The 16,404-nt window shown below is 39.2% G+C and overlaps 1 protein-coding gene across 1 annotated transcript in view; it reads left to right on the plus strand.

Annotated features, from left to right (window-relative positions):
* Positions 1-364: 364 nt before the first annotated feature.
* The window catches only part of polk (polymerase (DNA directed) kappa), a 78,515-nt gene continuing 62,475 nt past the window's right edge, over positions 365-16,404 (plus strand). Inside the window, exons 1-2 of the mRNA XM_088000339.1 lie at positions 365-477; positions 9,328-9,533. Of these exons, the coding sequence (XP_087856465.1) occupies positions 9,387-9,533 (147 nt within the window). The 5' untranslated portion in view covers positions 365-477; positions 9,328-9,386. The remainder of the gene's footprint in view (positions 478-9,327; positions 9,534-16,404) is intronic.

A 16,404-nucleotide genomic window follows, 5' to 3' on the forward strand; every position in this document is an offset into this window, starting at 1 on the left:
TTCTTCCTGTAATGGTACTGTCACAGTTCAGTGGCAGACAAGGAGGGATGTAGAAAAACAGAGAGCGTGACAAATTTCCACATTCAGGGGTAAGAATGTAAAATGGAGACAAGAGGGAAGAAGTTAAAAACAATAAAGAGGACACACAAGTTTCAGGTGGTATAAGCAGAATCGATGCATTTGTCTTTGAGGTAAAAACAATGACTGCAGATGCTGGAAACCAGATTCTGGATTAGTGGTGCTGGAAGAGCACAGCATTTGTCTTTGCCAGACTGAAATGTCACCATGTTGTACAACCACAAGACTAAACTCCTCACCACATCCGGGTGTGTTCTTTGGTAATGTTACCTTGCTGGGAAGTGACACACGGGTTACCAGGAAGTGACGTCGTACCGGAACAAGCGGGATGCGGACGGTGTAGCTGGTGGAGAGAGCGATAACAAAGTGAACGGTTAATTCTCACAAGTGACAGTCCGGGTAATGTCTCTTATTAAAAAGCAGCCCTTATTTCCGAGGATGCTGTTTGGTTTGTGGCCAGCCTGTGTGCAGCTTCTCCCAGTCACCCGCATGAATGATAAAGAGTGGCAGGAGGACAATGCCCGGCTGTCATCAGACTGGAAACCACAATCAGAGCTGATGTCCTTGAGGCAGATCTGCCTTGTAACCGATTCACTAGTTATGAGGCAGACTATTGTTTATAAATGCCTCACCAGTTAGGGATCAGTGTGTCCAACATATCAAAGCACACTGAGATGAGATGGGAGGGAGTCTTTGTCACAATCTTCTGAAAGAGGAAGTGAGTCAGGACTATTCCAGGATATTCAAACCTGATACGTCCTGTGACTTTACTGACACGTATGTCATCTTGCGTTTTGACCGGATTCCGCAATGTGTTATGCAATGTTGTTATATTTATAAATGCAACACTGCCCATGAGTCCACCCTAGCTGAAGAAACCTTTGTGTTTATGTAAAAGCAAAAAAATACTGCAGGTGCTGGAAATCTGAAACAAACCCAGAGAATGCTGAAAGAACTCAGCAGGTCTGACAGCATCTGTGGAGCCAAAAAAAATGAGTTAATGTTACAAGTCCGATATCACTCTTCTTTAAAACGAATAATTACCTGTTTCTCTGCTGGCAGGCATGCTTAATTTCTCCAGCCTTCTATGTGTTTGTTTGCGTTGCTCTAAACCCTAACCATAATTTATCGTCAATGAATTACATTTTAAACTTTTCAGATCTTTGGAATATTAAATGGACCAAGTATTGCTGACAGAATTAAGGGAGTGAGTTAATGCACATGCTGTTATTAATGTGTAAGTTATTTAGTCGCGTAATGAGAGGATGTCCTGTGAATTAGAAATATACGTGAGTTCCCAGACATGTTCTGTTGCTCTGCCATTAGGCTCATGAAAATACTGGTTCACACCCAACCTCCCAAGTTTCGTGAATTTGACACATCTGCATATTATTTGTAAGTTAAACTTATTGCAGAAAGTTAGGGTTGGAACTCAATGGTGTAAGAACATTTTTGGTGGTTAAATTATGTCCCTGAAATTCTCCTCTACCTCCCTGGCTCAGAAAGAGAGCTGTCTCATCCTGCAAATAATTGAGAGATTTTAAATTCTTTATTTTTACTTTATCTATTTTTCCCTATTTGCTTATTTTTTCTGTATTTCTCTTTTTTGTGCTGCATTTAACAATTTCACTATTTATTTCTCAGTCATTCAAATAAAGGAGTTAGATATAATAGTCCATTATTCAGTAGGCTCCCAGATGCCCTTTTGCCCATCCAGCAATTCATGGACAAAATATTTTCGAGCATAAAGAGAAGGAATAGATACTGGTAGATGCTGTGAGATATCCCCTCCAGAAAAATCTAGATTGATGTATTCTAATCTCCCTTTACTGAGCCTGTTTGGACAGTTTAGTAAAATGTTACTGACAGCTAAAGAACTAGGAGAAAGAGCATGTCACAATAATTTAACAAATAATCTAATATTAAAAAACCTTTTTAGCAATACAAAAATATCAAGATATTGCACAGCAAGATTTAAATCAGAAAAACAAGGTCAGATTAGCACAGAGCCCATTCTCAAATCAGATCCCAGATAAAAAAAAATTCATTTAAATGTGGTATATTGTCTTAAAGTTTGAACGTAGAACACGATAACTCACGAGCTATTCCTGACGAAGAGCTTATGCTCGAAACGTCGACTCTCCTGCTCCTTGGCTGCTGCCTGACTGATTGTGCTTTTCCAGCACCACACTTTTTGACCCTGATCTCCAGCATCTGCAGTCCTCACGTTCTCCTAACTATAGCCCGTGGCCCACTATGTCTGTGCCGACCACGATGCTATTCAAAATGATCTTATCTGCCTGCATTTGATCTGTACCACTCTATTCCCTGCCTGTTTTTGTGTCTGCCTAAATGCCTCATACATGTTGCTATCATATTTGCTTCTATACACCTCCCCAGCAGCATGTTCCAGGCATCTCTGCATACAAAAGAAAGTTCCCCCACACATGTCCTTTAAACATTCCCTTCTCATTTTAAAACTATGCTTGCTAGTGTTTGGCATTTCTACCCTGTGTAAAATACTCCAATTATCCATGCCTCTCATAATTTTACATACTTAGTAAATGCTGCACTTAAATGGCCATGTGATTCTATTTGTGCAAGACCACAACGGATAAGAAATGTGTAAGGCATATTACCAGAGCAAGACACTCACTATTACACCATACTATGGATATTATATATAAACATTTAGGGATTCTGACACCCACCCCGATCAGAACTGGATGGATGCCATCTGTACAGTGACTGGAGGATAGAGGGTTACTATACCTAGCTTTGACATTGCACGAGTCACAGAATGAGGAATTTTATCATTAAATAGCTTCACACACTCACTGGGAAAACATCCAACCTGAATCCCATGCTTTCTTCATTATAAATTCTGAATATAATTGTTCTTTGGTTTTACTCATGCATTTCACTCTGTGTTCTCATAAATGAGGGAGCTGTGGTCAACAGCTCAAAAATTCTTAATTTGAATCTAATTTGCAGGCGATTTAATCACAGAATTCTGCTTATGATACCTGATCAGGATAAGGAGATGATCATACCTGTAACAAGTCACTGCAACTAACTAACGTTGTTTGAAAATGTAATGGACTCGTTGCAGTTCTTTTCCATTACTATGATTGAGTATATTTCTGAGATGGTTCAAACTTATTCTCTGAAGGAAATCTGATTACAATTATTAGATGACATAGTGATGTGAATTCCTACTTATTGAGCTAGCCTCTCGTATATTAAGCTTTGGAGGGAAAGATGTGTTGACATATTTGGCCTGTGAATCTTGCTATTTCTTGTTCAGTGGTGGACATGTTGCTTGCAAATGTGGTTTGGAGGAATTAGTTTTAAATTTCTAAAAATTAAATCCTTCCTCTTTCTTTCAAGAAGTATCGAGCATTATCTTGCTGTCCTCCCTCTGCTCTGACAAAGGACAGACATTTACCAGTCAAGAAAGTAAACATGTGATAGTGGATCACTATATTGTTAACTGATAATTTTGATAGGAATCTGTAATCTTGCCCTGAAATATTGATGTGCCTAACATATTTCATATTCAGGTGTGATTTTATTTAGATTACTTACAGTGTGGAAACAGGCCCTTCAGCCCAACAAGTCCACACCGACCCTCCGAAGAGCAACCCACCCAGACCCATTCCCCTACATTTACCCCTTCACTTAACTATAGGCAATTTAGCATAGTCAATTCACCTAACCTGCACATCTTTGGACTGTGGGAGGAAACCGGAGCACCCGGAGGAAACCCACAAAGACATGGGGAGAATGTGCAAACTCCACACAGACAGTAGCCCGAGGCAGGAATTGAACCTGGGTCTGTGGTGCTGTGAGGCAGCAGTGCTAACCACTGTGCCACTATGCTGCCCCTTGCACAAACACGAATCATATCTCACATGGCCATTTAAGTGTAGCATTTACTAAGTATATAACATTACAAGATGCATGGATAGAGTGAATAATTTGAGTTTTTATGTTTTAAATCAGGACATCTAATTAAGATGTCCAAATTTTGATATCTATTTTGGAGTGATCTCGCTATCAATGCCAGGTAACTCTGTGATTTTGCACTTGTCACTTATTTTCTGCTTTGTTCTGCTGAATCTGGATATTTGCACAGGGCTGCATTGAAAATTGTTTTCTTATTCATGACTAAATTTGACATTGTAATATCCAAGATATGTATGTATCAATAATAGGATGGGTGTAAATTAAATGAAAATAGATATAAAGTTCACATGGTCTCAAGGCAATGTGATGTTTATATTTATGGCATATGACGATATAAAACTCAAAAAAAGCTTGTTTTACATGAGATAAAAGTTCTCTACACACAATCGTCGTCGTATACCATATTTAGCGATACACTTTCCACAGTACCCACCCTATTGTGAGATTTTAAATTATAATGGTTGATTTGTATAATTAGTTTAAGAACAATGGCTTTGCATCCATGATATGTACAACTGGCCACTGCCAGCTTCCCATCCCCACCCCACTTCTCTGATAACTGAGTGGGCAAATGAGTCATACAGCGTGATTTGGATCCAAGCAGTAAAAGGAGGTCACAGATTTGATCCCTGTTAATAACATTTAGATTTTACTGTTGAAGCAATTGCTGGGAGAGACGTTGGTTAGCTTAGTTGGCTGGACAACTGGTTTGTGATAGGCACTGTTGGTGCCAACAGTGTGGGTTCAATTCTCACATTGGCTGAGATTACCATGAAATACTCTCCTTGTCAACCTGTCCCCTTGCTTGAGAAGTACTCATCTTTAGGGTAAACATCCTCCAGTCATCTCTCCCTAATAAGAAATCAACCCTATGGTAGAGTAGGATTAAAGACAACTTTACTTTTTACATTTACATTGCAAGGGAGGAGCAAAATTGACCTAAATTCAAATTGGACAGGGGCCATTGGGAAGATATTCTGGAGAAAAAAATGTGAAGCTGACATTGTGTTCCTGTGCAATCTTAGTATTGGCTGCTTGCCAGTTTTTTCTGTCCTCCTTAATAAACAGTAAGGTTTTACATACCGCAGCAGCTCATCATTAAAGAATAGAGAGATTGTGTGATAATTTCCCTTCCTGAACTGTTAAAATATTGCTTGTTTCAAAGTAAGACTTGTTATGGAAGACCATCCTTTGAAATAGATGGTTACAGAAATCTACAAGTACTGTTCACTGAGCTGCATGGCATTATACAGTAGTGTAGAATTTTAAACAAAACAAAAGCCATACTGGCACAAAACTTAAATATGCAGAAGAAAGAGATCATGTGATCACCCCCATCTTCAATTCATTTTCCTGTTCTTACCACATTTCCTTTCCTGCTTCCAGCTATCCTCTCCGTTGCATCATTTCTTGATTTTGGCTGCTCTTACTCCTCTGCCTTTCTCTCCTTTTTAAGATCAGTGCATGGTCATAAAGATTCCATTATCTTTGAAAATGCAATCTCCATGTCTTTTACATATATGATTCATATTTTGTGCTGCCAGGCTAATGTCCTGGCAACAGTATACATTTATTGTTTCAAAATCATATTCCTTTGAAATGTTTTGTCCAAAATCTTTGCTTTCCAATGATCTTGCTTTCGTACAGCAGTTCATCTCTTTTTTTTATTTGTTTGTGACCTTTGGTGACATTTACTACCTATTCAGAATTAGCCAAAGAAGTTGGTGGTGAACTGTTCTTGAACAGTGTTGTGCATATGGTATGTGTATAATGATAATATTGATTGTAAGAAATTCCAGTATTTTGTCCTAGTGATGATTGGGGATTGATGCTTTATTTTCATGTAAGGATTGTGTGTGGTTAGGAGGAAAATTTGCAGGTGGTAGTGTACCCTACTTCTCGGCTTGCAGGTTTTGGAAGGTTTTGCCAAAGAAGCTTTACTGGATGACTGCAATACATGTAGTGGATGTTACACATGCAGCCACATTGCATTGGTAATGATGAGTTTGAATGCTTAAATTGATGGGTAGGTACCAATCAAGCCAGTGCTTTGGCTTGACTGGGGATGAATTTCTTGAATGTCATTGGAGCTACATTTATTCAATAAATGAGTATTCTACCACATTCCTCATTCATCTTGTACATCATGGAGGGACTTTGGTGAAGTAGGTGGTGAGTTACTTCTCACAAAATATCCAGCCTCTGACCTGCCTTGAGCCACAGCATTTTATAAGGTTCATTTAAAGTTTTGATGAATGATAATTTACAGGATGATATGGGAAATTCAGTGACAAAAAATATATTGAGTTTGAAGGGAACAGACTCTGGTGCTATCTGGTTTGAGGTGATAATTGTTTGTTGATTGTGGTGTAGATTGCAACTTATTACTTGGCAGCCAAAGCATGAATGTTATGCATGCCTCATTGCATATGAGTATGGATTGCTTTACCATCTGAGGTTTTGTGAATGGTTTTGAATACTTCGCAAACATAAGTGAACATCCTCTTCATTCACTTAGTGATGGAGCAGATGAAAGTGTTTAGGTTTAAGCTGATTCCCTGAAGAATTCCTACAGTGATGTCCTGAGGCTGACATGATTGACCTCCAATAACAACAATCATCTTCCACTGTGTGACAACTCCAGTCAGTGGAGATGTTTCTTCCAATTCCATTAATTTCAATTATATGAAGATTCCTTGATACTTTCCTGATGTCAAGGGCAATAAATATCACTCCACTCCCCTAATTCAACTCTCAGTCTATGTTTGGCTCCAAACTGAGCACCAGAAAGTAGGTTATTATTGATTAAACACTGCTTAATAGCACTATTGTGAAACCTTCTCTCGCATTGCCTATGGATTGAGAAAAAACTGACTTAAGTAGTTGGTCAGATTCAATTTGTCCTGCTTTTGCTGGATAGAAGAAATTATTTTGTTCCTGGTGTTGGTCTTTATTTAGAGGATAGAAATAGCTCTAATTTTCTAGGGGGTTCAGCAGAATTAACTGTAGGAATTAAAATATCTCTGGAGTTTCTCTGCCAACTTATGAGATGGCCAATTTGTTTTTTATTTGTTTACAGGATGTGGACACCACTGGCGAGGCCAGCATTTACTGCCCATCCCTAATTGCCTTTGAGAAGAGGGGGTTGCATTCATCATCCACATTATGTCATAGTGTAGTACCCCACATTGCTGTTAGATAGGGAAATAGTAATATTAACATACTGAGCAATCCCATTCTGATATTGAAATGTGACTAATGTGAATTAGTTATACAGGGTGGCACGGTGGCTCAGTGGTTAGCACTGCTGCCTCACAGCACCAGAGACTAAGGTTTGATTTCACCCTCAGATGACTGTATGGAATGTGCGCTTCCTTCCTGTGTCTGCCTGGAATTTCTCCAGGTGCTCCGATTTCCTGCCACACTCCAGAGATCTGCAGGTTAGGTGGATTGCCAATGCTAAATTGGCCATGGTGTCCAGGGATGTGCATGCTAGCTGGGTTAGCTATGGGAAGTGCAGGGTTACAGGGATAGGGGAGAGTGGTTGCTCTGGGTGGGATGATCTTTGGATGGTTGGTGTGGACCCTATGGGCCACATGGCCTGCTTCCAACTGTAGGGATTCTTTGATTCAATGAAACAGACTGCAGACTAAACCGAGAAGGTAGTGACATTGGACAAACTTATTTGGAAATTTCTCTGTATTCTGACACAAATGGTGCATCTGGGAAAATTGAAATTCATCAAGTTAGATCATTAGGGAGGTTGAGCAGAGAGATGAGGTAATGCTGTCCATTGTGCCAAACTTTGTTCAAAAGCATATTTCTGATCAGGATTCTCTGCATTATACATTCTTTCTTGTGGAGGCTGAGAAGTTTTTGACAGTCGTAATAAGTTGCCAAAGTGCTGCTTCCTGCCCTGGAACTTGTTTGGCTTGAATTAGAGAAACCAGTGCCAAGAGACAGTTTGTACATTGAAATATTCGTATTTAGGGCCCTTCTTCAGCATTCCTGTTAGCAGTCATAGTTTTTGTCTAGTATATGGGTGTTTATTATTATAACCAATTTCCAGTATGTTATGAAGTAGCGAGGACTGACAACCCGATGAAAACCATGGCTGCCATGATCATCATCTTAACAGATGCTTTGTTTAGCATACTTCTTGTGTGATGTGTAGGGCTTTTGACATCAGGAGTTTGGCAGAGTATTTGATTGTGCCAATGTAGTTCTGGTTGCGTAATGGACCACTTCTCTCAGCAACTGTTACAATCATTACATAGTCCAGAGGGGATGTTGAAGGATGTTTGAGAATTTTATCTCCTAGCTATATTATACAAATTTTCTAATCAATCTGTTTAGAGATGTTATGACATACCTCTGGAGCAGGTGGGACTTGAACCCAGATTGCTTGAATGTAGGGATACTATCATTGCACTGCAAGAGCCTTCCTAGCTGTACTATAATGAAGTCCTACCTCCACCTGTTTATTTACTGAATCGGTGATGTGATGTAGCACTGAGCCTTATTAGTAATACTCCTCTTAAATATTGCTGCTTCTCTCGTTCCCATTGTTGCATCAGTTAAATGCTAATTGGCAGGCTGTAGTCCATCGGGAATGCAATAGCCTAACAAATCATCAATTGACTATTTTATAGTCTAAGCTTATTGCTTTAACTAAATGCACTGGGGTTTTTTGAAATAAAAATAAATTGCAATGGGGAGAGATTAATTGTGAGTTGGACTGGTAGACGTCTGTTCCTCACATCTTCCCAGAAACTCAGACGATAATAATAACTTTAGTTCAGTAAAGTTAATTGGTCATCTGACGAAAAAAAACAAAGAAAATGAGGAGAATGATCCCAGCCTTAAAATTCGTGCAGTTGAAGGATAAGTAATGGCTGCTCTTCAGTTTTTTTTTCCCAAAACACTATTCAGGGAACAATGCTTTATGTTTGGAAATGTAAAACAATTTGAAGGCTTTGCATGCAAGAGGAAGAGAGATTTATGGGATAGACCAGAGAAACATGCAGTTCATGTTTAATCTGTGAGCTGTGTTTTTTTGAACATTGCTGTTAACTTAAAAATCATACAGTCAGTCAATTCTGTCAAAGAAAAATAATTACACAAATACAATACGTCGGTATTTATGTTATAAGTGCTTTGCATTAAGAAATACATTTGTTAGAGCTGTATTTAAAATCAATTGTTTACTTCGATTCCTGAAATCTGTTGTGAAATTTTGTCCTAATTGATCAAACCATTGTTCTGTTTTCATTTATTTAGGACTGACCTAAACAATAAGAAAGGATAAAGGTGTTAAAAATTTGGAAAAGGACGTCAGCATGGAACATACTGCAAAAGAAACCACAGATAGCTCTGATCTCAGTGATGGTGGCATTCTTTCCAGAATGGCCCTCAATGACAACAAAGCTGGAATGGAAGGGTTGGATAAAGAAAAGATTAACAAAATAATTTTGGAAGCATCTAAGGTTAGTTATCCCCAACATTCACGTTTTTCAAAGCAAAGCAACAGTGACATTTTAATGCTTTTCTGTTGTGGATTGCACAAACAATACATCTGATAAACAGCTTTTTTTTATTCCAACTGTAATGATTAATATTAATTTAAAAAAAGGGACAGGTAAGGAATGGGTTTCCAGCTTTGCAGCTGATATAAAAGAAGGGTCAATTCGAAGCACTTTTCAAAAATGTTTCTGCAGCACACAATTATAAAACTTCTGTAAAATGAAAATATTCTTAAACTGAACCCGCCATATTATCTTCTCTTTCTCTTACACATATTGATACCAAAACTACCTATTTCCATCACCAAAGTCTAAATCTCTAATATATCATAATTAATGTTCTCTCCATGGCTATGCAGCAATTCTGATTCCCACTAAAATCCTCTCACAGCTCCAGTTTTTAGTTTTCTAAAATCCTCCATGCTGATCTCTCAAGCACTTCACATGCTCTAACTTATCAAAATCCCTTCCATCTCCATCTTATCCCATGTCAAATATCAATTACCAATCTCCACTGGCCTCCCATTAATCAAAATATTGAATTATCTTATTGAGATAAAATTCCTGTTTACTACTTTCCTCTTAATATGTTTATTAAAAAAAAATATTTGATATTGTTTGCAAGTTTTTTTTATTATATGTTCTTGTTTGAACACCAGTTATATTCTTGGCCATTCCTTTTGCCTTTGTTCGATTTGACTTATTATTGTCGCATGTACCAAGGTGCAGTGAAAAGTTTTTTGTTTGCATGCAATACAGGCAAATCATACCGTATAAAATGCATAAGGGCAGTAGAACAGAGTGAAGATTACAATGTTACAGCTGCAGAGAAAGTGCACAGAGAATGAAATCAACATTAAATTTAAAATTTGAGAAGTCCATTCAGAAGTCTAATAACAGCGGGGAAAGTATTCGTACATGTATACAAACTTGTATATCTTCTGCCTACTGAAAGAGGGTGGATGAGAGTATAAACAGGGTGAGATGATTTGGAGGTGCCAGTGTTGAACTGGGGTGTACAAAGTTAAAAATCACATAACACCAGGTTACAATCCAACAGGTAGTTGTCCACCTGATGACGGAGCAGCGCTTCGAAAACAAGTGCTTCCAAATAAATCTGTTGGACTGTAACCTGGTGTTGTGTGATTTTTAACTTTGTACACCCTAGTCCAATGCCAGCACCTCCAGATGGGTCTTTGATTTTGTTGGTTGCTTTCCTGAGGCAGCAGGAAGTATAGATGGGGTCAATAGATAGAAGGCTGTATTCATGACTCTCTGTAGTTTCTTGCGGTTTTGGGAAGAACAGTTGTTGTATGCTGCTGAATTATCACTTTTCTTGCATTTGTGTAAATATTTTGGGTTAGCTTGATGTGTTTAACCCATTTGTTTTTGTAGATTCTCAAATGCACAAGCTTTTGTCTTTTTGGAGTCACATTAATTTGATGCTACACCAAATACTCCTTTGAACATTTCTTACATTTGCAGGTTTACCTTCAATATTTCAGTCCAATTCAGAGTAACAAATTTATTTTACAGCCCTCAGTGCACCCAAACAATTCATATCCAGTGATACAAAAAAGGATGTGAATCCATTGCGTAATTGTTAAATTGCAGGCCTTCAGGAAGGCCATTCATCCCATCATGTTTGTACCAGCTCTCTGAATGACTTGAGTTTATTATTGTTACGTACCAAAACAAAGGGAAAAGTATTGTGTTGCACGATAACCAGACATTATACCATATAAAAGTACATCAGGGTAATAGAACATAATGCAGAATATATTTTTACAGCTACAAGACGATTCAGAGAAAGAGGACCTCAACTTAATGTCAGCCTTCCAATCTTTCCCCAAAGTACTGCACATTGTTTCTGTTTACATGATCATCTAATGTCCACTTGAATACTGTATTTGAACCCACTTCCACCACTTCTAGGCAGTGGACCCCAGTGTATCACTTCCAAAGTGAAAATGTTTCTTTACACGTCACATTTACGTCTTTCCCAAATCACTTAATCTGTTTGAATTTTCTCCATCCTTATTCTGTCCAAACCCCTAATTATTTTGGAAACTTCAATCATATCTCTTCTTAGCCTTCTCCTCTTCCAGGAAAACAGCTCTAACATCTTCAATCAATCATCAAACTGCGACCATCATATTAACTCGAAATATTGTTGTAGATGTTCATCTGCTTGAAATGATTGCACCTATTAACGGACGTATTTCCAAAATTCAAAGATAAAAGCCATGTAATTCAAAACAATAGCAAAACTTGAAGTTATTGCTAAAAGATCAAGGCAAAAAGAAGACGGAAAGAGGCTATGAAGTGAGGCAACAAAGATCTGGCAAGTTGAGTATCATGTAGGAAATTTGTAATTCTCCATTTTGGCAGGAAGAATAATAAATAAGCAAGTAGGTAGATGGTGAGAGTTTACAGCGCTCCATGATACAAGGGGTTCTTGATGCCCCAGTGCATGAATTACAAAAGTTAGTATGTTGATACAGCAACTAATTTGGAAAGCTAATTGAATGTTATCAGCAGAATGTTATTGAAAGTGAAATTGCACACAAAACTAGGGAGATTTTGCATCAGTCATTCAGGACATTGATGAGACCACATTTGGAATACTGTGCAAAGTACTGGTTTCCCTTTTTTTATTGATGTATTGGGTGCGGGCATCACCAGCTAAGCCCACACATTTGTTGTCCAGAGGGCAGTTAAGAGTCAAACACATTGGATTCACATGTAATTCAGACTAGGTAAGGATAGCAGATTTCCTTCCTTACATTAGTGAAACAGAGAGGTTTTTAATGACAATCAATGGTGGCTACACAGTCATCATTAGAGTCATAGAGATGTACAGCACGGAGCAGACCCTTCGGTCCAACTCTTCCATGCCAACCAGATATCCCAACCCAATCTAGTCCCACCTGCCAGTACCCGGCCCATATCCTTCCTGTTCATTTACCCGTCCAGATGCCTTTTAAATGTTGCAATTGTACTAGCGTCCATCACTTCCTCTGGCAACTCATTCCATTCATGTACCATCCTCTGTGTGGAAAAAGTTACCCCTTAGGTCTTTTATATCTTTCCCCTCTCACCCTAACCCTACGCCCTCTAGTTCTGGACTTTCCCACCCAAGGGAAAGATTTTGTCTATTTATCCTATCCATGCCCCTCATGATTTTATAAACCTCTATAAGGTCACCCCTCAGCGTCCAATGCTATAGGGAAAACAGCCCCAGCCTGTTCAGCCTCTCCTTTCAGCTTAAATCCTCCAACCGTGGTAAAATCCTTGTAAATCTTTTCTGAACCCTATCAGTTTTCACAACATCCTTCTGATAGGAAGGAGGCCAGAATTACATGCAATGTCCCAACAGTGGCTTAACCAATGTCCTGTACTCAGCCGCAACATGACCTCCCAACTGCTGTACTCAATACTCTGACCAATTAGGGAAAGCATACCACACGCCTTCTTCACTATCCTATCTACCTGCAACTTTACCTTCAAGGAGCTATGAATCTGAACTCCAAGGTCTCTTAGTTCAGCAACACTCCCTTGGACCTTATGTTAAGTATATAAGTCCTGCTAAGATTTGCTTTCCCAAAATGCAGCACCTTGCATTTATCTAAATTAAACTCCATCTGCCACTCCTCAGCCCATTGGCCCATCTGATCAAGATCCCGTTGTAATCTGAAGTAATCTCCTTCACTGTCCACTGCACCTCCAATTTTGGTGTCATCTGCTAACTGCACCTCTTATGCTTACATCCAAATCCTTTATAAAAATGGCGAAAAGTAGTGGACCCAGCACCAATCCTTGTGGCACTCCACTGGTCACGGGGCTTCAGTCTGAAAAACAACCCTCCACCACCACCCTCTGTCTTCTACGTTTGAGCCAGTACTGTATCTAAATGTCTAATTCTCCCTGTATTCCATGCGATCTAACCTTGCTAACCAGTCTCCCATGGGGAACCTTGTCGAATGCCTTTCTGAATCCATATAGATCATGTCCACTGCTCTGCCCTCATCAATCCTTTGTTACTACTTTAAAAGACTCAATCAAGTTTGTGTGACTTGGTTTCCCATGCACACAGCCATGTTGACTATACCTAATCAGTCTTTGCCTTTCGAAATATATGTACATCCTGTCCCTCAGGATTCCTTCCAACAACTTGCCCACCACTGATGTCAGGCTCACCGGACTATAGTTCCCTGGCTTGTCCTGACCATCTTTCTTAAATAATGGCACTATGTTAGCCAACCTCCAGTCTTTCGGCACCTCACCTGTGACTATGGATGATAGAAATATCTTAGCAAGGGGCCCAGCAATCACTTCCCTAGCATCCCACAGAGTTACACCTGATAAGGTCCTGGGGATTTATTCACTTTTATGCGTTTCAAGACATCCAGCACTTCCTCCTCTGTAATATGGAAATTTTTTAAGATGTCACCATTATTTCCCTACATTCTATATCTTCCATGTTCTTTGCAGTAAGCACTACTATCTACCCCTATCTTCTGCGGCTTCACACATTGGCTGTCTTTTTGATCTTTGTGGGGCCCTATTCTCTCCGTAGTTACCCTTTTGTCCTTAATGTATTTGTAAAAACCCTTCTCCTTAATTCTATTTGCTAAAGCTATCTCATGTCCCCTTTTTGCCCTCCTGATTTCTCTCTTAAGTATACTCCTACTACCTTTATACTCTTCTCAGGATTCACTCGATCTATCCTGTCTACACCTGACATATGCTTCCTTCTTTTTCTTAAGCAAACCCACAATTTCTTTAGTCATCTAGCATTTCCTTTCACCTTAACAGGCATGTACTGTCTCTGGACTATCGTTATCTCATTTCTGGAGGCTTCCCATTTTCCAGCCATCCCTTTACCTGCGAACATCTGCCCCCAATCAGCTTTTGAAAGTTCTTGCCTTCCTCCAATTTAGAACTTCAACTTTTAGATCTGGTCTATCCTTTTTCAAGACTATTTTAAATCTAATAGAATTATGGTCACTGGCCCCAAAGTGTTCCCCCACTGACACCTCAGTTACCTGCCCTGCCTTATTTCCCAAGTGTAGGTCAAGTTTTGCAGCTTCTCTAGTAGGTACATCCACATACTGAATCAGAAAAATTTCTTGGACACACTTAACAAATTCCTCTCCATTTAAACCCTTAACACTATGGCAGTCCCAGTCTATGTTTGGAAAGTTAAAATCCCCAACCATAACCACCCTATTATTCTTACAGATAACTGAGATCTTAACTTTTGATTCTAGTTTTTAAAATTGATTTCAACTTTCACTAACGTCGATGGTGGCTTTTGATTCTATGTTGCCAGAATGTTAGCCTGAGAATCTGAATTACTGGAGTAATGACATTAATACTGTGTAATGTAAATGCATTGGAAGCAGTTCAGAGACGGTTACTGGGCTTGTACCTTTAAGTGGCAGGTTATCATTTGAGGAAAGGTTGGATAGGCTGTGCTTGTGTCATCTGGAGTTAGAGCAGTTGGAGACAACTTGATTGAAACATATAAGATCCTGAGGATCCTTTACAGGGTGGATGTGGAAAGGATATTTCCCTGTCAGAGAACCTGGAATTAGGAGTTGCTGCTTAAAACTAAAGGGTCACCTATTTTGACAGAAACAGGAGAATATTTTTCTTTCAGAACGTCCTGAGTCTTAGGAACTCTCCTCCACAAAAGGGCAGGAATGTGGAATAATCAGATCAACCAAGATCTCATTGAATGGCAGAGCAAGCTTGAGAGGCCGTGTGGCAACGTCTGCTTTTGACTCATACATTCATGTGCTGTATTCCGCTGCATTCTCCCACTCTGCTTCTCTGTGTCAAGTTCATAAAAGCAAAATAGTGCAGAAGGTGGGAATCTGAAACAAATGTAGAATGCTGGAGCATCAGCGTCTGTGCAGCAGGAAACTGTTAATATTTCAAATCTGAATGACTGTTCAGAATTGAAAGGTGTTGATTTTTTTAGACTTCAGATGGAGGCAGAGGAGGAGCAAGCGGGCAGATGGTATTAAGGTCCAGTGCAAAAGATGAAAGGATTGGCAATTGTAATCCTGGAGAAAGGGGAAAAAAAGAGGGTGATGTAAGAAAAGTCTGTAAATAAAGGTGTTAAAATGAGAGAATTGGTCCTTACCACTAAGTGCACAGTCAACAAGATACAAACACACCAACACCACATTATGTAGAGGAAGAGTAGGGACGTTGATTCTTGAGATAAGGGTTTTATCTTATGAAAGAAATTGAGCAGTTGAGACCTCCACTCTCTGGAGTTTAGAAGAATGAGAAGAGATCTAATTGAGATATATAAGATGCTACAGGGATTGACATGGTGGACATAGGAAAAAGTTTTCCTCATAGGGGACAACCTAGAACAAAATATTGTAGTCTTACGATAACAGGTAGCAGATTTAAAACTGAGTCGAGGAGGAATTACTTCTCTCAAAGGGTCATGTATCTGTGAAATTCACTACCCCAGACTGTGGTGGATGCAGGGAGATTGACTCCTTTTAACGAAGAGATAGACAGATTTTTAAATAGTTATGGATTGAAGGGTTATGGAGAGCAGGCAGGAAAGTGGAGTTGAGTGCAGAATGAGATCAGTCATGATCAATGAGTAGAACAGGCTTGAGGGGCTGAATTGTCTGCTCCTAATTTTTATGTTCTTATGAGAGAGAATGTAAAATAACTGAGAACATGATATAGTCAGTTTATAATGTTACTGAATTCCATGTAGATATCTTGAGGCTGTAAAGTGCCTAAGTGGAAAATTAGTTGTTGTTCCTCAAGCTTGCATTGAGCTTCATTGGGACATTGC

This window comes from Chiloscyllium plagiosum, unplaced genomic scaffold (genome assembly GCF_037043375.1).
Source record: "Chiloscyllium plagiosum isolate Xiang-an unplaced genomic scaffold, Cpla_swu_hap1 HiC_scaffold_2, whole genome shotgun sequence".
NCBI classification, from domain to species: domain Eukaryota; kingdom Metazoa; phylum Chordata; class Chondrichthyes; order Orectolobiformes; family Hemiscylliidae; genus Chiloscyllium; species Chiloscyllium plagiosum.